At 35.7% G+C, this 23694-nt stretch overlaps 1 protein-coding gene across 1 annotated transcript in view; it reads left to right on the forward strand.

The window, feature by feature from the left end:
• The window catches only part of SRPK1 (SRSF protein kinase 1), a 64845-nt gene that overhangs the window by 37834 nt on the left and 3317 nt on the right, over window positions 1–23694 (forward strand). Inside the window, 9 exon segments of the mRNA XM_072945142.1 lie at window positions 2957–3063; window positions 4035–4200; window positions 5763–5788; window positions 6211–6424; window positions 6807–7226; window positions 7999–8099; window positions 14666–14773; window positions 19436–19505; window positions 22908–23000. Of these exon segments, the coding sequence (XP_072801243.1) occupies window positions 2957–3063; window positions 4035–4200; window positions 5763–5788; window positions 6211–6424; window positions 6807–7226; window positions 7999–8099; window positions 14666–14773; window positions 19436–19505; window positions 22908–23000 (1305 nt within the window).

Raw genomic sequence — 23694 nt, forward strand, 5'->3', positions numbered from 1 at the left:
GAGTTAAGGTTCAGTGGGTTATGTTATTCTCCTGCCCCTCACCTCTTTTCACAACACAGGCATAGCTGCTTGGAGCTGTGTGTCTGTATTTTTCTTTTCTTTTCTTTTCTTTTTTGTTGTTGTTGTTGTTGTTGATTTATTTATTTTTTTATGTCTGTATTTTTCTTTGTATCTAGGCATACTACCATTTCTCTAGAGCACTGTCCTTTCTCACATTGAAGTATCAGAAGGACCCTGAACTATAGAGTTCCGTACATTGACTTCAGTTTAAATTGGTTCATTCTGCCTCTGTGAGTGGTGAGGAGAGAGGAAGGATTAAGAAGGACAGCTGGTCTATATATGATACTGACATTAGCCAGTGAGTGTCACTGGCTGCTTGTGTGACCTGCTATGTCTTTAGGATACATTTGCTAGTGCTTCTTATTCGTAAGTCACTCTAAATGTGGCTCTTAATTAGTTTTCAGCCCTTTGATTTCTTTTTTTTTTTAACATGATCTCCCACAAAATTTTTTTGCATGTATCCTTTTAGTATTTTACCCAGTTCTTTTTGTTTTTTAAGCTACTAAATGTTTGGTCATTTTTATATCACTGTTTATAAATTAAAACAACATTGTTGTCAAATTGTAATGCTTCTCAACAAGTAAAAGTTAATATTGAAGCTAGGAACATGAGAATAACTTTAAAATTCTGTTTTCTGGTGGAGGGGGTTGTTTGTTTAAGCAGTCTGCATTCTGAAATACCTTGTTTTGGTACATTTCGTATGTGCAGAAGTAGAATAATAATTTGATGAATCCCCACACATCCATTATCCATTTCAGGAGACAGCACCTCATAACCAATCTTGTTTTGTCTATAGCTCTTGACAATTTTGTGGCCAATCTTAGATATATTATTTCATCCATAATTATTTTAGAATGTATCTCCAAAAGACATGGATTCTTTTAAAGTACAGCCCCAGTGCAATTATTAATCCTAAAAAATTGAGGCCATTTCCTTAGTCTCTGTATCTAGTCACTGTTTCAGTCTTTACAGATGTCTCATACTTTTTTTTCTTTTCTTTTTTTTTTTTTATTATTTCAGTCAGGAGCCACATTAGGTCTTTGACAGTTCCTTTGTTATTTGGCACATCAAGATGTTCCAGGCTCGTCTTCTACATTTCCTGTCCAAACCTGGAAGCCCTAATTCCTTTTAGTGGGAAATGGTGCACAGAACCTAAGCACTAAGGGTAGTACGTTTATTGATTATTGGCATTAGGTTGATGATTGGTGTCACTTTTATGATTTGTTGATCCATTGCAAAAAGCAGGTACCTTCATTCATTTACACTTCTGCTAGCATAATATGAGTTCCAGTTGCTCCACATACTCACATGCATTTGGTCACGTTAGTATTTTTACTTTAGTCATTCTAGTGACTTTGAAATGGTATTTTATTGTAATTTTGATTTGTATTTTCTGAGGTAGTCACATCTCTTTAATCTTCTTTAATTTGTAACGGTTCCTTTCATGGCATTCGTTTTTTTCTTCCCCTCCAAAGAATCCAGGCCAGTTGTTTTGTTCCTTAATTTGGATTCTTCTGTTTCCTCATGATTAAGTTCATTAAATTTTGTCAAGTATACTACATGGGTGATATTTTATTCTCAGTGTGTTGCATCAGAGGGCACATGACATGAATTCATGCTTATCATTGGTGGTGATAAATTTATTCACCTGGTTAAGGCAGTATCTTCTAGATTTCCCTGTTTAAATTCCTTTTATAATTAATAAGCAATAATATAATCTATGGCTTTCCTTTTATAATAAGCAATCTGTGGGGTGATAGTGTGACACTGTGACGGTTCTTTTTCCCAGCCATCTTTTACTCAGTTTTAGTATTCATTGATTCTTACTTGAATCAGTTATTACTATAGTGATTGTAAAATGGTGATTTTTTTATTTCTGTCATGCTTTGTATATTTACTGCTTGATTCTTCCTCTGAAGAAGACATTTTCCTCCCCCCAGCACAGACTTATTTTAGTATCCATTTGGACTCATTCTATTTTTAATTTATAAGCTGATTCATAATTTTACTCTAAAATGTTCTCAACTTCGAACCATGGCATCTTCTTTACCAGTTCCTGTTTACTCCTTGACATGTTCCTTACTGTTGACACAGCATGGTATATTCTAAGCTTGCCCTGTATTTGGCCATTTTTTAAGGAGCCCAAGTTTTCCTTTAGTGGAGAATCTTATCTAAAACAAAAGTCTGAGCACTAGATCATTATTACCTGTGTATGTCTAAACTTTCCAATTTTATGTAAAGCTCCTAGAGGTTGAAAATACCTGTATCTTCCTACTAAAATCCCTGCAGTACCCTAGGCCTAGCACTTCTAGGCCCAAAGAGTGGTGGTGTGGTTGGAACGTTCATACATAGAGAGAACACACGGTGGCAGTAGAATCAAGATTAGTTTTGTAAACTACAGAGCATAGAGCAAATCAGTTCCCTATATATATTTTTTTAATGTTGGCATTTGCATTTTTTAGGTTAAGTTTTGGTACGTTGTCTTCTATAGCTAAAGTGGAATTTATTTTTCCTTGCTTTCATACTATGAGAGTAGGAGTTGTTACCCTAGACGTTAGTTTTGACATCAGGGAAGAGACTGACTAATCAATAACTTAAGCCTAGTGCATTCACTAATTGCGTGCACGTCTTTCACTTTTCCTTTTATCACTGAGTATTTTAATGTGTATAATTTTATCAATAAGCCAACACCCCAGTTTTCCATTTGGGGGGTTATATGCAATGACTAAAGCATTAGTTAATCTTTGGAATTTCAGAATATTAACAGCTAGATTTTTTTTCATTCAAGCTCTATAGCTTTTTATACTGAGAGAATATAATAACGATTTCATTGGAGTGAAACAACTTGTCTTGCCCCTTTCTTGTGTCTCTCTTTTCCTCCTTAACATACTTCTAGATATCTGCATGGTGTTTGAAGTTTTGGGGCATCATCTGCTCAAGTGGATCATCAAATCCAATTATCAAGGGCTTCCTCTGCCTTGTGTCAAAAAAATTATTCAGCAAGTATGTATCTTAATATTTTCTATGTGGTGATTTTTAAAGTTATACTCCATTTATAGATATTATAAAATATTGACTATACTCCCAGTATTGTGCAATGTATCCTCATAGCTTATTTATTTTATACATAATAGTTTGTATGTGATGATTTCTTTTAGATTCTTAAAGTGTCAGGGGTTTCCTATTTCAAATAGAATTTTTGTTTTTAAAACTAGGATTTTTTAATTGCTGAAATTGTTCATTCAGCCCATAGGGTTTATTGTATGTATTCTGTTTTTAAATGTTTTAACATAACCATTTTTTCCCCAGGTTCATCTTCTGTTAATAATTATTAACTGGGAAGCTATTTGTAGTGCCTGATTTTGGAAATTTAGAGCCCTTATCCAGAAGTTTTGGTTGCAGAGACTGATTATAAATTAATAGAGAACTGCTTTGTCAAATTATTACCATCTCTTTATATAGTATTATTATTCATTGGCATTTTCTCATATTCTAAATAGGAGAAAATAGTAGTACTTCACAGGGCAAATAATTTGTTTAGGTAGTATGTTTTGTTGGACAGAGCTCTAAACTGGGAAGCAAGAGACTTCAGTTCTTCATCAACAAGGAAATTTGAATTAAAAGATATCTAAATCTCTTTGATCATCTACATTTCAACAGTTAAAGGACATATTGACTCTTTATTCACGGTCTCTATAATTAGTTAAAGAATATTTCCAAATAAAATTAGCTTTGTAAAACTTGGAAGAATTTTTTATTATAAATAAACTCTTAGTTTTGTTCATAGTTTATAATTAATCTTTCCGGGAAAGTTTCTTGTGCTTTGAAAGGAAAAAGGAAAAAAGCTTCTCTGTAGAAAATAACCATATTGTTTTTATATTTTTATTTTTTTAAATGTTGTATTGTGATTTCTTCCTTCTCCAGAAAGTCTCGGTATTCTATATTCGCAAATCTATTGCTCTGTTCCCATTCAGGTGTTACAGGGTCTGGATTATTTACACACCAAGTGCCGTATCATCCACACTGACATTAAACCAGAAAACATCTTGTTGTCAGTGAATGAACAGTACATCCGGAGACTGGCTGCAGAAGCAACAGAATGGCAGCGATCTGGAGCTCCTCCACCTTCTGGATCTGCAGGTAAATTTTCTTTGGGGACTTTACTTTCATTAGAAGTTAAGAGAAGTTCCTATTTTTATTCTATTACCTGGCAGTTAACTAAAGCACCAGTAATTCATTTAACAATAAGATTCTTATCTATAAGATTCTTATCTGTAAGTACTTATCTATAAGGAAATAGTCCTAGCTTTCAAAAGACTTTTTATTCTCAGTATTGTTCCCATAGGGGAAGAAGACTGTGTCTTTTAAGTAAACATATGTTATATATTATAAAAGCTGATTCGTGTTGTTGTTAAAATGTGTTCTCTTGTGATTTGATTGTCATATTCGATGTGTATACCTCTTAGCATGATAGTACACATTCACATATGTGGATCAGTGATCCTTGTGCAGTATCAAGATAACATTGCTGATTAAGAGCTTGGATTTAATCACTGGAGTGGACATATCCTTGCTTCATTGGCTGAGTGACCTTGGGCAAGTGACTTGAGTTCATCATTTGGATTCAGTTTCATGTTAAAGCAGTTAGTAGCGTGCCACACATTGTTATGTGCTAAATAAATGGTGGCTGCTGTGATTATGATGATTTTTTTTTCCATTTGTGGCACAGATTTTTTTTAAGTATTTTTAAAAATTGAAGTATAGTTGATTTACAGTGTTGTATTAGTTTCTAGTGTACAGCACCGTGATCTAGTTATGTATGTGTGCGTGTGTGTGTGTAGTATATATGTTCTTCACTTTATGTTATTACAAGTTATTGACTATAGTTCCCTGTGCTATGTAGTAGTACCTTGTTGTTTATACATTCTGTATATAGTAGTTTGGTGTGGCACAGATTTTAATTTTGGTAATTTAATTATATTTCTCTTGATTCTCAAGTTTAAATATCAATTATCTGTAGATTTTTTTTAAAAAGGAAGACTGAAGAAAGGGGAAAAGGAAAGTTGTTCAGTGGGCACAAGATATCATTTTTGCAAAATGAAAAAGTTCTAGAAATGTTATACAACTATGTGAAATTAACACTACTGAACTGTACGCTTAAGAATGATTAAGATGGAAATTTTGTATTATGAGGATTTTTTTAAAAGGAAAACTGAAGATTCTACCTCCTACCTAAGCTAACCTAACATCCATAACATGGTACATAATAAATTGCTGTAGCTCTTGATACCACTCTTCTTTTAAAACTGACAAGTGTCAAGAAGAATTAGTCCTAGGTGGGAATGAGGGGGTTGTTGCCTGTCATTGTCTACTTTAAACAGTACATGGAGATGAGATTTTAGCAGCATTAATAGTGGAAATCAGAAACGGGGGCTTGGCTCTTTGCATATGGATGCTTTCTGGGGAAGAATTTATTTAAACTTACATTAAGTTTGTCAGCTTTTGTATGCACTGTTTGTTCTTTCTTTAAAAAGAAAAATAATGTTGCCTCTATCAAAATTGCTTTGAAACAGTAGTTTTCTCTACAGTATAAACTGTACAAGAGAGGCTTTTTGTTCTGGTAGAGTGTCTTTTATGAGTCTTAGTTTATATTGCCTGCTGAATGCCAAGATTCTTACTTTTCTTTTCTTTTTCCTTTTCAGTCAGTACTGCACCCCAGCCTAAACCAGTAAGTATAAGGTGTTTCTGTATTTAATTTTGATCCTTGGGCAATAAACAGGGGTTCTTCTGTTATGGATCACAGTTTGTAGTGTTTAGAAACCAAAGGAAAAATATACCTGTGCTTCTATAATTTCTCCAGTGAATCTCATGCATCTTCAGCAAGTTTGTACCGGTGAGGCTTCTGTAAATTTGAGTGTGTCTGAAAGTAGACCAGCCCCACAGACTGCTCAGAGGACCAAGAATTGTTGTTAATTTTGTTTTTTATTTGGTTTCATAAGAGTATCCACATTTTTAAAGTTAATGAAAAACATTAAATGCTGTTTTAGGGAAAGAGTGGAATAAGGAAGTAATTAAAATTAACAGTTATCTCCAACTGGGGGTAATGGATTAGCCACCTGAAGGCTTTATCTGTTTGTAATCTCCGCCCAGGCTGACAAAATGTCAAAGAATAAGAAGAAGAAATTGAAGAAGAAGCAGAAGCGCCAGGCAGAATTACTAGAGAAGCGAATGCAGGAAATTGAGGAAATGGAGAAAGAGTCGGGCCCTGGGCAAAAAAGACCAAACAAGCAAGAAGAATCAGAGAGTCCTGTTGAAAGACCCTTGAAAGAGAACCCACCTAATAAAATGACCCAAGAAAAACTTGGTATAAATAGAACATCACAAAAATTACTTTATAGCAAACTTTAACATTAATTTATCATTGTTATATAACGTAGTGGTTTCATGCATACAACACATCTATTGTCCTTATACAATAAGAATTCAGAACTTGTCATAAATGATAGGTAGGTAATATTCAAATGTAATTTCTCACTTTTCTCAGGAAATGCAACATAGACTTCATTTAGCAATTGGGTAAAGATAAGAAGATCTTTGTCCTTCCATAAATAGGTTTTAGATGTTCAGTCATGTTTTATGTCACCCTTTATAAGTTCTACAGAATGTTTTAACCTTGTGGAGAAATTTTTTTGTTCTTTCACGCATACACATACATATACATCCTTTTTGTCTTGTTTGTTCCCTAGAAGAATCAAGTACCATTCACCAGGATCAAACACTTACGGAACGTGGTATAGAGGGTGGTGCAGCAGAAATTAATTGCAATGGAGTAATTGAAATCGTTAATTATACTGAGAACAGTAATAAAGAAACATTGAGGCTTAAAGAGGATCTACATAATGCTAATGACTGTGATGTCCAAAATTTGAAGCAGGAACCTAGTTTCCTAAATTCCCAAAATGGAGACAGCAGCACATCTCAAGAAACAGACTCTTGTACACCTGTAACTTCTGAGGTGTCAGATACTGTGATGTGCCAGTCTTCATCAAATGTAGAGCAGTCATTTAATGAGCAGGACATCAGCCAACTTCAAGAAAGTATTCGGGCAGATATGCCCTGTGAAGACGAGCAAGAGCAAGAACATAATGGACCACTGGACAACAAAGGTACCCATGCAGACGTACTTCCCCAGTACACCTTCCCTGCCTAAGATATTCATGAATTTCTCATAAGTCAGACAGACAGACAAGTAATATATGTTATCACTTACATGTGAAACTTAAAAAGTTAAATGAAAAAATACAGCAAAACAGAAACAGACTCACAGGTGTAGAGAACAGACAGGTGGCTACCAGTGGGGAGAGGGAGTCAGGGAACGGCAGGATGGGGGTAGGGGACTGAGAGGTACAAACTACTATGTATAATAAAATGGATAGGCTACAGGGATGTACTGCACACCACAGGGAAATAAAGCCATTATTTTGTGGTGACTTCAAATGGAGTACAAGCTATAAAAATACTGAGTCCCTGTGTTGTACATCTGAAACTAGTATGTTGTAAATCAATTACACTTCAATTTTTTAAAAAAATCACCACATAGAAAAAAATTACATATTCATAAATTTGTAGACTAAATTACCGTTGTTTTTATAAATACAGCTTTATAGCAGTTGTCCAAATTACTTCCAGTATGTAAATCTGTGGCTCATTTTAAATTTTTTTGGTTATGTAGTGAGTGCACAGCATTTCACTTGTTGCTGTGAAAGCAGAGGTTTTAATTCTGGAAACTCAGTGTGTTGCTATACTCATTTTATCTTAGAAAATTTATTGTAGGTTGCCAATTGGGGGCCTCAGTGTATTACCTTGTAGAGTTTTATTAACCTTTGGGTATTTCTGTGTTTATTGAACAGTCTTATTGATGATGCCTGTTGTCTACAGGAAAATCCACTGCTGGCAATTTTCTTGTTAACCCCCTTGAGCCAAAAAATGCAGAAAAGCTTCAAGTGAAGATTGCTGATCTTGGAAATGCCTGTTGGGTGGTAAGTTAAACTTGTCTCAGTTCTGTGTTTTGAAGTAACTGGAAATGAATGAGAATTTGGGCTTTATTGTGCTAAAAGAAGAAAACATCTGCAGTTCTATATCCAGATTGCCAGTTAAAATTTTAGTGAATTTTTTTTTTTTTTTTTTACTTTTAGCCTTTTATTATGGAAAAGTTCAAATATTTACACAAGTAGAGAGAGTGGTATATGAAGCAGTCCCCCACCCTGCCCCACTCCAGGTACCTGTCACCCAGATTCAGTACTGTCAGCTCATGGCCAGTCTTTTTTATCTGTATCTTCATTGACTTTCATGCTCTCAGTGCCTACATTGATACTTTCCCTCTTGTTTTTAAAATTGTCATCTAACTTACTAATTGTAACCTTTTAATTCATTTAATATATTTTGGACACTTTTCTTTGTCAGCCAGTTTTGAACACTTTTCTTTGTCAACCCAAAATTCAAATTCAATTGGTTATGTGGTATTCCCCAGTATACTGTAATCTTCACACATTTTTGACAGTTGTTTGTGATTAGCATCTTTGCTCATGAGGCTTTCTGTATTTGTTCTTAGTACATGTCCTAGACATGAAATTGCTAAGTCAAAAGTTGGGTGCTTTGTTAAAGGGGATTTTTTTATTTATAGTATCATATTAATACTGTTGTTTACTTAGTTAAGAATGTTTTTGTGTTATTTTTAATGAACATCTTTTAAAAATTTACAATAGAATTATTTGCATGAAATGATACTGCTCAAAGAGCCATATGCTTTGTAAACAGGGATGTTGGAGATTATTGAGGCAAAACCCACTTTAATAGGTCTTATGTTTATTTTTTGTTTTTTTTTTTGTTTTTGCATTTATATCAGTAAATATAGGTTTTGGGGTTTTTGTGTATTTTTGTTATTGAAGTATAATCCGTTTATAATGTGTCCATTTCTGGTGTATAACATACATGAACATACATATATTCATGTTCGTATTCTTTTTTAACCATAAGTTACTACAAAATATTGAATATAGTTCCCTGTGCTATACAGTATAAACTTGTTTATCTACTTTATATATATTAGTATCTATAAATCTTGAACTCCCAATTTACCCCTTCCCACCCCTTTGCCCCACTGGTAACGATAAGTTTGTTTTCTATGTCTGTGAATCTGTTTCTGTTTTGTAAATTAGTTCATTTGTCTTTTTTTTTTTTTTTTGAGATTCCATATATAAGTGATACCATACGGTATTTTTCTTTCTGGCTTACTTCACTTAGAATGACAATCTCCAGGTCCATCCATGATGCTGCAAATGGCATTTTTATGGCTGAGTAGTATTCCATTGTATAAATACACCACAACTTCTTTATCCAGTCATCTGTCGGTGGACATTTAGGTTGTTTCCATGTCTTGGCTGTTGTAAATAGTGCTGCTGTGAACATTCTTGTGTTTATTTTTGTACTTCAGATTCCCTATTCCATATGACATCCTATATATTATGGTTCATAACTTAGAAGGATCTTGCTTTCAGTATTGATTCTAGAATACTTTGGTAACTTTTTAGGAAGAAAAATGAAGTCAGAGCTTAGCACTGAATGATAGAAATGTGGAAAAGTTTTTCAGGTAATTAATTATTCCACCACACCACGAGATGGTCCAGGCCACCACATGTTTTCACCTGGGTGACTACAGTAACTTCCTTACTTTCTCTCTTCTGTTGCCTTGCCCCTTGCAGACTGTCCTCAACCCATCAAGCCAACAGCGTGATCCTTTAAAATGCAAGTTAAGTGAGACATTCTCAAAACCTCAGAATGAATGCCGAAGTCCTTACCATGGCCCACACACCACCAAGCAAAAAACACTATTTCTTCCGCCTGGAATTCTCTTACTGAGATAGTGTATACAACCCACTCCTTCATTTTCTTCACGTTACCATTCAGACATCACTTTACCAGGGAGATCTTCCCCTGAACACCTAACTTAATTAGCAAACCGCCACTCTCCAAACCCATGTACCTTGATTATATTCATTCATATATTTTCTCTCTCTTCTTCTCCCCCCTCAATTTTTTTTTCCACAGCACTTAACCCAATTCGATACTGTATATTTTTTGCTTAATATCCCTCTCCCTGAAATGTATGTCCCATCATAGCAGAGATTTTTTTCATTCACTGCTTTATCTGTGGTACATAGAACAATTCCTAGTACATAGGAGATGCTTATTAAATATTTATGTAAATAAATTATGGAGAAAATTATTGACTCTAATATCACATGATATAAACTTCAGATGCTTTTCAGTTTTCTGCCCACACCATGTTTCAAGCTCATTTGCCTCTGGAATACCTTCCATCATACCTTCCTTAAGCATCGGGCATACTCCACTTTATACGGGTAGTCTTTCCTGTCATTTTTACTACAACAGAATTAATCTCTCTCGCCTTTAACTATTACATGTGTGTCTTTTTTTCTTTTTCTAATGTATCTCTATGATAAATGACTTCACATTTTTGTCATCCATTTTACTCATTCAACAAACATTGGCACATGTTCTGACCTGGGCACTAGAACACAGTGGTGAACTAGGTATGGGCGCCTTGTCCTGCTGGATCCTGGTCAAGTTTCACATCTTGTGGGTCTCTTCACAGCAGCATCTGGTATTCAGTAATGGAATTTCACATGATTTTCAAAGAGCTGAATATTTAAAAATACTACACTTTTGCTCATCACTTACTCACGTGCATGTATAGTTTGGAGACAGTTACATAGATTTTAATTCAGAAATCTATCCCCTTTGCCAGTTTTTCACTACTCACATAATGGTATTTACCTTCATATCATTATCAAGTAACCTAACTGGATTGCCCCCAATTCTGTTTTTCAACTTTAGGTATTATTTCTTCCTCCTAAAAAGTAGGATTTATCCCCTTCTTGTCAATTTGATAGGATTTTTGGCAAAGTAATCACTCCACCTTTACATAATTAGGGCTCTGATACTGTCCTCAGCTGAACCGAGCATATGTTCTGCTATGATTCCTTTTTCCTTTCTGCCTAGCACCGTGTTCCACTTACTTAGTCATCTTTGTAGTACTTGGAACTTGCTCAGCCCCACTCTTGTACCCAGTGCTGTAGGTACACACACTTCAGTACACACAGACACCTTGGGTGTTCATTCCTTTAGCTTTTCTTCCTGAAGATCTCTGTCCTGGAACCTGTAGTCTTCTCATCTGTGTTCATCTGTTGAGTTCCTCTGTAGACCTGCTGCATCACTGCCGTTTGAGATTTCCTTTCCTCATCATCCTAGAGATTATTGTTTACTCTCTCTTTATATCCCATTTTCTGTCTCTCTGATCTTCTTTCTTAGCTTCCTCAGAAATGGTGTGTGCAATTGGGGCAGAGGGAGATTCTTGCATGTCTAATAATGTCTTTATTGTTCTTTCACACTCAGTGGACTGCGTGTAGAATTCTAGGTTGAAAATCATTTTCCTTCAGTGTGTTTGTCGTTACTCCATCATCTTCCAGTTTCCCATTTTGTTGTTGCTAAAAGGCCAAAGTCATTCTGACTCTTGGATCTTTGTGTGAATCTGTTTCCCCTATGGAAGTCTATGGGATCATCATTTCACAGCCATATGCCTCACTAGATCTGTTTTCACCCATCAGCTAAAGACGCAGTGAATACTTCCAGTATTGAAACTCTGGTTCTTTCCTGTTGATGCAATCTTGATTTTTCTTGTTTCTTTAATTCTCTTCTTCTTGATCTCTGTTCTCCAGCTCTAAAATCTCATTATTCAAATGTTAGCCCTCCTATGCAGGTCCTCTTACTTTTTTTTACCTTTGTCTCCTATTTTCTACATTTTATTTTTGCTTTATTTTCTGGGAGATCTGTCAGCTTGTTCTTTTAAACTTTATTTTTTCTTACTTCTCTTATTGTATTCTCACTTTCCAAGAGTTCTTTAGTTCCCTGATAAGCTCTCAGAGGATATATTTTTTTCATTTTTGACATTTCCTTCTTATATGGTTTCTCTTGCTTTCTTTGTTAGGATCACTAAACAAAAGACTCTGTGACCATATGAATGGGTTACCAGAAAGCTGTTTGGAAATTCTGTGCCTGGGTGGGTCTTGCTGACTGTTACTCACTATAGAATGATCTGTCTGAGCTGTTTCATTTCATCCTGAGATGTCAGAATCTTTGGGTCTTTCCTCTTGGATTGGTCATATTTCCCATAGAAGTCTTCGTCACATCTCATACCCAGGGAATAAATGCTTGGTTGCTAGTGTTCTGGGGGCTGAGTTAAGCAAGAAAACTGGGGGGTTCAACATATAATTACACATAGTCACTTAATTTCCCTCTTTTCAAAGTAGTTTTCTCCTCTCATCGGTGGGGATCATCCTCCAGAGACTCTGTTTTACCCACTCCGGAGAAAACCTCCCATTGTCTTGTTAGGCCAGAGAAGGGCTATTAGACTGCATCATGTCCTGTATTCTGGAGCTCTGTTTCTTTAAAAAATATTTAAAGCAGTATTCTTTTGTTGAACCCCACCCTCCCTGCTTCCAGAGATACCTGATACCACCAGATCCTGAGCCTTGGGAGGAGGAGGACTGTGGTGTACATCACGCTACTTACCAGCTTTCACCAGTGGCTCATTCAGCTGTCTTGGATCCGTTAAGATACTTACCAGTGATCTCTGCTTTCCAGCTTCTAAATTTTATTGCTCTGACTTCTTTGTCATTCTTTGTCTTTGTCAGTTTATGCTTTAAGAATTAGCACTGGATCCTCTGCTGAAGTGGAGTTTCAGGAGTTAGTGGATGTGTATATATCCAATCTACCTTTTGCTGATTCTTGATCTCATTTATCATTTACAGCATCTTTGTAAGGCAGTAGTGAGGCACAATGAGTAAAGACAACTCCCTCGAATAGCATGTCCATTTTTCTAAATGTATCACCTGCAGTACATTTCCACTTCAAACTTGGTATCTGAATCCATTGTTTTCCTTTAAAACCACCTCCCTCTCTACATCTCTCCATCCCTGTTTTTGTTGACAGCCTCTACCACAAAGTTCTTTTGACTCTTCCTACTGTCTCCCACTTCTAGCCATTAAGTTTTTAAATTGTGCTTATTGCTTCTTTGACTGTCCTTCGTTTTAACTCTTTCCTATTTCATAACCATTGTTCATATGTTCAATATGAAGCCTAAATCTGGCCACCAACCAGAAGAAGATGGCTGGAATGGTTATCTCATTGTCCTATCAGTCTTCTTACAGCACACTCTCCTCTTCACTTTTACCTGCCAGATAAAATCTGAACTCTTCAACCTAGCAATTACCTGTGTTTGGCTCTAGCAGATGCCTTTCTGTACCTTATTTGTGATGTGTTTTTGCTCTTTTGGGGTCAGACTTAGTCCAGTACACTTCAGACCTCTGGTCAATGCTGGTTGTCTACGTGAAGCTTTCTCTACCTAATTTCCCCTGTTCACAAATGCTGTTCCTTGTTTTTGAATTTTAATAGGGTTAGAAAATCATGCTTCATATTTGTACATGTTTTAATATTATCTGAATTTTGTTTCTTATGTATGATTCATTTGAAGCTTCTTTTTTCTGTATTATTTTTTATTATGGAAAATTTCAAACCTATACAAAAGTAGAACAGAATGAACTCCCATGCCATTATACTAATGTTACCCAATATTATCAACTCATTGCCTGTGTATTTTCACCTATATCCCCACTCCGTTATCACTGCGCATTATTTTGAAGTATATTTTTAGGTAACCATGACGCCATTGCTACAACTAAAAAAGTTGGCAATTCACTAATATCAAATATTTAGTCAGTTTTGCCAGTTCTCTCATAAACATTCTTCTCATTTTGTTTGTTTGAAACAAGATCCAAATAAAATCCATGAATGCAAAACTGGGTACTATGTCCACTGTGTCTCTTAATGTAGAGATTTTTGTTGCTTTTATGTAGAGATTTTTCCACCATACAGTTTATGTGTTAAAAAAACTTCAGCTCTTTTGCTGATTGCATCCACATGGTGCTCAACATGATCTCTTGTTTCTCCAAGATTCATGTTTGATGTTCTTAGAGGGGTGAGGGAAGCAGAGAATAAGGGCAAGAAATCTTTATAGGTGGTGTTTGTAAGGTTCTTAAAAAAACATGAAGCCTACATCTTTTATTTGCTCATAATGGACACACAGCAAGGAAAAGTTTGAATGGGACCTAAATTGATGTCATTTATTTGTTGAAATACAAGTTACTAATTTTAGAAAAACAGACAACTTAATGTTGTTTGGGGTAATCATTTTCAATTTCTTAAAAAGTTGTTATTCCCTAATGTGTTTATCTATATTAAGTTTAGACTCATATGTTTGCAGAAATAATATGGAGTAGACAGTGTGTTAAGAAAAATGCTATTTGGCACTAATAGCATCAGAATGATACTTAAGAAATTGGCTGAATGAAAACTTTGGAGAAAACTTCCACAAATTCATTTTAATCTCCATTATTAAGCAATAATAATTATTGCTTTTTAGAATAAATGAATTTTAAAATAACTGTTTCCTTCTTTATTTACTCAGCACAAACATTTCACTGAAGATATTCAAACAAGGCAGTATCGTTCCTTGGAAGTTCTTATAGGATCTGGCTATAATACCCCTGCTGACATTTGGAGCACAGCGTGCATGGTAAAGTTTTTCCCCTTGACTTTCACTTGTTTTGCCCTGTTTGTTAATTTCAGTAGACCAGCAAATTAACAAACAGAAAAGGAATTTTTTTTTTGTAACTTATCACTGGCCCTCTGAATCCTGTGTCTAGAGAGGTCTGAATGCAAAAACTCAGTTATAAACATCTAGGATTCATTTAGTTCCTGCCAAATTCCTGTTAGGTGAAGGAACCAAATGTTTCTTACTACAGATTTGGGGGGCAGGGGTGGGGAAATCGAAAAAGACTGCTCAAAGGTGGTGTTGCTTTTGATCAGGAGGTTACAGGTACCCTTGCCCTTTTAGCTCTTATCTATTTTCAGATTAGGGGAACCCCTGGAAACTGCCTCATTTTGTACAGTTCAGCAGTTCCTCAGACATCTTTGTACCTCACAAGATGTGAAACTGAATCACCCTTGGGTTCATAAGCTGCTGTTTGTCTCTGGCAAGCAGCTGCTCAGTGGTCAGTTAGCTGATATTAAATGCTTCCCACAGATAGCCTCCTGTTGGAACTTAACTGTTTTCTGAAGTGGAGTGTATTCTTCAATTTGTAATTGTGTGTTTACTTTTTTCTCATCTATTGGTTATAAGTGCCATACTGGCAGGAACCATGTTTATTATTTATAGTTAAGTGTCTGATTTAGGGCCTGCAACATTTTGAGTGGGTGCTTACCGTGCATTTTTTTTTTCTTAACGGAGGTACTAGGAATTGAACTTAGGACCTCATGCATGCTGAGCCTGCACTATACCACTGAGCTATGCCCTTGCCCCTTACAATGCTCTTCTGATGCTAACTTCCAGAGTTAACACAGACTTCAGGTTAAACACATACATTCCTGCAAGACTAACTACCCTCACATCAGACACCAGCTGCAAGCTCTGGGGTCTACAGGGCACCTGCATTTCTGACCAACTGGCTACAAATTGGAGGTTTCCACTATCCTTCCAGATTTAGTAGTTTGCTAGAATGACTTACAGACTTCAGGAAAGGGTTAAAATACTACAATTTTGTTACAAAGGATACAAATCGGGATGAGCCAGATGAAAACATGAATACAGTAAGACCTGAAAGGGTGCCAGAGGTGAAGCTTCTGTGTCAAGACACATCTCTTTCCCAGCACATCAGTGTGTATCACCAACCAGGGAAGTTCATCCAAGCTTTAGGTGCCCAAAATTTTTATTGAGAATTCATTACTTAGGCATGATTGATGGAATTGTTGGTCATGTGGTTAAACTCGATCAACAGCCTCCTTCCCTTCCTGGGAGGTTGGGAAGTCAGGATGATAACTCTTTGACCAAAGCTTCAACCCTCTGATTGTGCAGTTGGTCTTGTCCAACTTGGGGGCACATCTAATCTCCCTCTTGAAACAATCTAGGGGTCCACTATGAGTCACCGCTTTACTATAGACTTTAGTGTGGTCCAGAGGGGCCCACCATAGATAACAAAAGGCACTTTTATCACTTGAAAATTCCAGGAGCCAGGAGGCTCCCTCCCAGGAAACGGGAACCAGATCAAACAAATTCTTTATTAAACAATAGTACTTAATAAATATTTGTGACCATCAAATGAGTGAACTAAACCAGAAACATGTTAAACTGGCATTTTAATTAACATTTAATATTTACAGTCAACTCTGGGGAAAACTTGAGAGAGAAAGAACAGACTAGAAGCCCCATCCTGTTTTGAGTCATAGATTTCTTGACTCTCACATTCCTGAAAAATTTTGTCTTCCAAAGATAATAAAATTAAAACCATGCTGTTAACATGGCATGACCTTACAGATCATTTTGTTATGGCATATAAGTGGTTTTTTAAGATGGAGGACTGTCCAAAGTGAATATGGTCTGGTATTGTGTGCACAAGATAAAAGAACATTGGAATAAACTCATTTCTTTCTTGCTATACTTTAAAGTTATGTGTTAACTTGATTTGAACTGATTTGCTAGAGAAAATAACTGATGCCACCAAGTACAAAATAGCTCATTTGTAGGTGGCATCTGATTTATTATGGTGTGATTATTAGTGGGTTAATTGCTTGAAGGCAAGTAGGTTCTGCTTGACATTTAACATAGTATTTACAATAGCAGGCTTAAGAAGTAAGGCAAAAAGATGAAGGGGGGAAATTAACCTTGTCCCCTGTTTGGACCAGCTCATGTGTGGGAATTTTCTTGATCAGGAAGGGAAAGCACTTATTTGACTTGAAACAATATCATGAAAACTTGAGCCACATTTATTCCCCCAAATTTTGCTAATAGACATAGAAATGTTACTTTAAATTTGGCCAGTAGAAATAAATCTTGTAACATCAGAAGTGCCTGGAGAGATGGATCATCCTTCATCCAGTGTAATTAATTGATGGAAAGATTGGGACCCTTTCAGTCTCACATGTTGTGAGATTGCGTGCCACATTAGTGATTGAGACTACAAAATTAGAAGGGCAGTTACAAGAATGGAATGTTCTTTGAAGAATATTAAGAATTAATTTTCAAAAAGGTGTTTTTAAATTCTCCACATACCCTATGAATTTTGACAAATGTGTGATGACACGTATCTACCATCATAGTGTCATACAGAACAGTTTGACTGCCCTAAGGATCCTCTGTGCTCTGCCTCTTCATCTCTCCCTCCCTCTTCCTAACCATTACCTGGCCACCAGTGATCTTTTTATTGTCTCCATAGTTTTGCGTTTTCCAGAATGTCATATAGTTGGAATCATACAGTATGTGGCCTTTTCAGGTTAGCTTTTTTCACTTTGTAATATTTACTTAAGGTTCTTACATGTTGTTTCATGACTTGATAGGTCATTTCTTTTTAGCACTAACATTCCATTATCTGGATTTAATAACTGATGTTGCCTGTGTCTGTTAGCATGACCCTAACTGACATAGAATAGGCTCTTCAGTCAGTGTGAGACAAGCACAGGAGTGGGCATTAGGAGTCCTGGATTCTAGATTCTAGAATGGACTTTGCCTTTCCATTTTGATCATTTTTCTCATCTGTAAAGGAAGGGTGTTCAACTAGGTGTTTTGTTATTTCTCAGTTCTGATGTTGTGATCTTTTGGTTTGGTTTGGTTTTGGTTTGTTTGTTTTTGTCTTTGGTGTTTTTTTGTTTTGTTTTGTTTTGTTTTTGCTGTTACCTTATTTGTAAAATTATAAATACTAGCAACTACTTTATGTTCCAAAAATAAAGTTCTCTTGGAGAACTTTAACTGGTTGTAAGCATCTAGGTGGGAAAATTTAGAATATTTCAAAATTTTAGAAAATTTTCTACTTTTTAACTTTAATTTCAATATTTTCACTGAACCCCCACTATGAGACTGAAAAATTAAAGTACTGATTTCAGAAAAGATTGACAAACTTTGATGAATAGGAATCACAATTTGTTTCTGTTCTTCTTTGGGACTGTAAACGTCAGGATAATCAGAGGGTAAAATAAGCATCTGCTCTATCAGTGTGGTCCAGTTTTGTAACAAACTGCTGTCATGTAAAATAAGCTGTGCCTACCTAGCAAGAAGCCATAGCATCCCTGACATTTTAGAGACAGTCCTAAAATTTCTGCTTCTGTGGCCTTGCTCTGGGCAGTAGTACAGCCCAGGTAATACATTTTTGAGACAGACCATTCTGTCATGAAACTGCAGGAAGTGACATTGGTAAGCCACCAAGATGGAAACCTGGGTCTAAACTGAGAATGTGCCCCAACGAAATACACCATACAGTCCTTGAGATTGTCTGGGCTACTTAGTACCATTGACTCACCAGAATTGATCCATGGCCAGTACGTGACTTGTAACTGTACTTTTTGTATCAGTAAGATCCTTTTTAAAACTGCTGTTAAATTACTTGCTTTTTTTGAAAAATGTTTTTAATCCATGAAAAATTAATATAGAGCCATCACTCAGATGCTGTTCTTCCATACTGTTTGACACTTATTCCTAAGGAAATCACTTTTTCAGACCTTCTCAGACACTGTTTACAAGAGGTTTTCTTTTTGTAGGAGATACGTGTCTTTTTCTGGTTGGTGAATGCTAACCTGCTAGTCAATATAAATGGCTCCTGACTCCATTTATACTCAATCTTTTTCTGATTTTCTATAGACCTAGGAGTTGGGAACTCTATCTGGGACAGTTCAGGGAGTGCTTTCCAAAGCAAAACTTAAAAATGTACTTTTTGCCAAATACTAGAGTCATAGGTGGAAAAGTATCTGAATTTTTTTTTTTTGGTTTTGATTTTGGGGACAGAATCTTAGTATCTAGCCATGTGAAATTATAACATAAGAAAAAAAAAGATCTGCTCATCTCATGAATAATTTAATAACTTAGAATCACCTTAGATATGCCCCTCTCTGAGCAAAAAGAGAAACTCAAGAGAGTTGAATTGCTCGTTGAGGGGCTGGGGGAGGGGCTTGGGATAATCCACATATTGATATTAACTGAGGTTCTGCAGTTTTCTTGCTCTTTTTTATTCATGTACAGGTGTGAAAGGAATGCTCTTTGGGAATAATCTTAGACAATTTTTTTAATGATCATTTGCAGGTTTTTCCAAGAAGAAAAAATAACTGAATATTTAGCCACATAGCAATAAACTTCCCAAAGGCTTTTTTTTTTTTTTTTTTTTTTTGCTTTCATGAGCTTTCCTCTTTTTCTTAGGCCTTTGAACTGGCCACAGGGGACTATTTATTTGAACCTCATTCAGGAGAAGAGTACACTCGAGATGAAGGTAAGTACCCTCAACTAAGGATGTCTGTGTTCCGTGGATAACGTCAACTTATTAGTACTGAAGAGCCTTAGTCTTTTTAGTGTCATAAGTGTATATAAATCCCAGAAAAGATAGAAATACAAGGTATTTTAGATTAAGTATTAGATATACTAGATATTTTTTAAATAGATATTAAAGAATCCTATGTAAGGATTGGAGAAAAGTTTAACAGTTAGTTAAACTAAAACCTGTATTTGCCAGGTATTTTTTCCTAAAACACTAGTTATCTTCCTTATATAAGTCAATGATTCATTCTTTACCCAGTTTGGATCTGCCTGTTCATCAACTTGTTGCTCATTCCTTATATAAGTCAATGATTCATTCTTTACCCAGTTTGGATCTGCCTGTTCATCAACTTGTTGCTCAGTTATGCCTCCAACTTTATTTGAAAGTCAGTAACTTTAATATATTAACACACTACTTGAATGCAGAGACTGTATCTTATTTGTCTATATAAATTCTACAACATTTAACGTTATTTTTTCTCCTTTCTAAAAATTTAAGTTACATATAGTTTTCTTTTTAAATGATACTAACATTTGGAATCCCATTTTAAAAACAAAATATTATTGATTTACAATTTGGAATAGCCAGTGGGAAAAGCCCAAGCTGTCAGTTGCTCTATCTGAGAGGCTGTAAAAGCAGGCACTAAATATGTGATGGTTTTTTTTTTAAATCATGCTGGCATCCAAATAACTAGATGAGATAATGTGAAAGAAAAAAACTTTACTAAAGAAATGTCTTACCTTCTTTTATTATACAGTTTTGGCACTTTCGTTTTCAGGATTAGTGGGAATTACTTTGAGAGAGCATTAGCAGTGTACCCTCCCAGTGTGGAAAATATGTCCTTTACTTCACTTGATTCTTTGGGACATCAAGTTTTGTGCTAACTCTCAGACTGGTCCTCTGAGATGTTATAGGCAATGTTAGTAGGGCCTGCTGATATTCCTAATAAGTATTGTTTGAAAAATGCTCTGCTAACTAACTCCCATAGCCAAACGCCTATTTTAGTGGGTACAGTTTGGACACATTTTCTGTACATAAGCCCCTTTTAAGAATATGCTATAATTAGTACCTAGATACACACTTGATTTTTCCTATTATCTGCTTTCTTTTTTTTCCTGTGTTGTAAGTTTGGGGTATAGACTTACATTGTTTTAGAAATGCCCTACTATATCCTTTTGTGAGGATAATTAATTTTTTTCTCTTTATTCCCCTAGACTCACTATAAATAGTGTATAGTACAGAACTCATGTAGTGGCTAGAATTACATTGATCTTTCTGATTTGATTATATTGAGTGGGATCTTATGCTACCAATCTGAAAATTGAAATCAGTATGAAAAGTCCCAAGTAAGGGACAAGGGAGAACCATTTCTACCCTAAATATTTAGATCCTAATTTATTCCCTCCTATGCTGGTCAATATACTAATAAAACCTCAGACTTCCACTATTTGGCCCTAAAGAGCAGAAAAAGGCAAACCCTTTTCCCTGCCTAGTGTACACATAGTATGTTACAAGTCATGGTAGGACTAGGGCCTAAGTAGCATGTCCTCTGTTATTAGTGACATTCCACAGCCCTAAATCTTGGAATAATACTTGATAATTTTGCCTAACAGGTATATTAATCTTGTGATTAATTGGTAAGTCAAAGGTTGTTGGAATTAAGTGTAAAATAACATTTTCAAGGGAAAATAATTCCTTAGTATAGGGAAAATATTAAAAGAACCAGTACTTCACTTGGAAGTTTACAGTAAGACAAATTATAGTCTCATTTATAATTAATTTATACAAAGATGTTTATTTGCAAGTCCTGCCTAAAGTTGACAGAAATATTTTGGCAGCCAAATGCTTGTTACCAAACAATAAATTCAGTCAAAACTGCCCAAAGGTTATAGTGAATTCATGAACATAAAGCCACTTTAAAATGATACCACTGAGTCCTTTTCATGAGAAATAGATGTGACCTGAAACCTTCATAAATTCTCAGATGAATGGATGTCTCTAGTGTATTATTCCCTTATATGATACATTATTGGAAGTTTTTAAGTGATTCCTTTTGACCTTGATGATTCTATAACTACAGGATTAAAGTCATTTTTTAAAAGCTTTTTTGTGCCTTAGAGGCATCACTTTTTAAAACCTCTTTGTATTCTTAGTTTCTGTCACCTGCAGAAAAAGTAGTAGATCTGCCTTTAAGTGTGGATGCTGACTGGTCCCAAACTCATCTGGTGACAGACTGCACACCTCCCTGGCAGTGCTCACAGTCCATATTAATGCTGTGACCGTTATAAGGCACTACATGACATTTTAGTGGCCTACAGATCCTCAAGTGACTGTATTTTTAAATATTTGTGCTATTTTAAAGTGTGACTTATTAAATTAAAAAAAAACTCTGGACTAGACATGATGAGATACAGGTTTCTGTTTGAGTTGTAGCTCTTATTACCCCTGTAGCTATAAGTAGGCCAGTGTCTCTGAAGTTCCATTTTCTCACCTGTAAAATGGGGTATTCATCTTTGGCCTCTTTTACAAGGTGATTGTGAAAACTTGATCATAAATGAGTGCTTTAATTGTCATAAACATTCTGAAATAAAGTGATACTATTACTGCTTGAAGCCCAGAGCAGTATTATAAATAAATAACTGTCCTAGAATGTCTAAAGCATATTGGTACAGTTTTTTTTTTTATCCTTACCTGAAAAACCCACCTGAACCTAGGTATATAGACAAAATAGAAATTAAAATGTCGATAAGCCTCCAAACACCAGAATGGGACTTGCCAGCTACTATCAGGTAGCCAACCACCTGAAATAATTCTTGATTTTCCCAGTCTCCCCTTGACCATACTTGGTTTTATTTGTAGTTACTGTTAAACAGCTAGTCCTGGAAAAAGCTATTGATAGAAAAACCTCTTTTACAGCTTGTCCTTGATCCTGTTCTTCTTACCCTTCTATTTTAGACCACATTGCGCACATTATAGAGCTGATAGGCAGAATTCCAAGACGCTTTGCCCTCAGTGGGAAATATTCACAGGACTTCTTCAGTCGCAGAGGTAGTATTGTTAAAATGAGTTTTCATCTAGGCCCCAGGGATGCAACTTCAGGAAGCAGAGCATCCACACCAAGATTGTTTTCAGTTATCACTCAAGTCCCACTGGAGTGGCAACCTGACTTTTAATGGTTTTATGGATTCTCCATTAGATGGATAGAGTCCTCGTCTTACTATTTAGGACAGAAAGCAAGCTGAAATGCTTAACAAGGAGGTGTGCATGCTACTCTTTCTGCCAATGTCTAGAACTGCATTTGTTACTCCTGTTATGTATGTCTTTTTTTCCCCCTCTTGAAATGTTTGAAACATGCAGATCACATTGCGTTGATCATAGAACTTCTGGGAAAGGTGCCTCGCAAGCTCATTGTGGCAGGAAAATATTCCAAGGAATTTTTCACCAAAAAAGGTAAAATAAATGTATTAGTTCCTGGACGTTAAGGGAACAAAAGTGTTTAACAATGAAGAGGTAAGTACAGCTGGGTACACTTTTCCAACACCTATAGGATGGTCCTACCTTAAATGCTGAGCTGTGATACAGCAGAGAGGTAAATAACATGGTTAAGAGCAGAGACTGGAACCAGACTGTCTGGATTCAAACCCACTATTCATGTGGTCTTTGACACAATCTCAGGTTGCTGATTTCTAAATGAGACTTACTTTATATTAAATTAGTATGTTTATAGTAGCTGGCACAGTCTGACTCCTACTAAGCACTTTTGAAAAATGGGCAAATTTTGCTGAGGCAGTTCTAGCAAAGGGCAAGTGGTTTAGTTTAAGCTTTTTAAGGGGAGAACTACATCTCACTCACCTTGTCACCTTGTGATATCTAACACAGTCACTTTAACACATCAGTCATGTGAATTAACTTTCAGTTTCATAAGTTTACATTATTATTTTATTAGTGAAGAAAACAAATATAAAACTCTCACCTCAAATTTTTGACATGGTAATGTACTTTGACATATTTAGATATGTTTTTCTTATGCGCACCAAATGAAATTTAAAAGATGAAATGTGAAAACTTTACCTAGAAGGATCTAGAAAACTGGCCTTTTTTTGCTGTGGTTCCCTTTTTCCTCACAACCTCTACACTACTGCTG

This window comes from Vicugna pacos, chromosome 20, assembly GCF_048564905.1.
Source record: "Vicugna pacos chromosome 20, VicPac4, whole genome shotgun sequence".
Classification (NCBI taxonomy): domain Eukaryota; kingdom Metazoa; phylum Chordata; class Mammalia; order Artiodactyla; family Camelidae; genus Vicugna; species Vicugna pacos.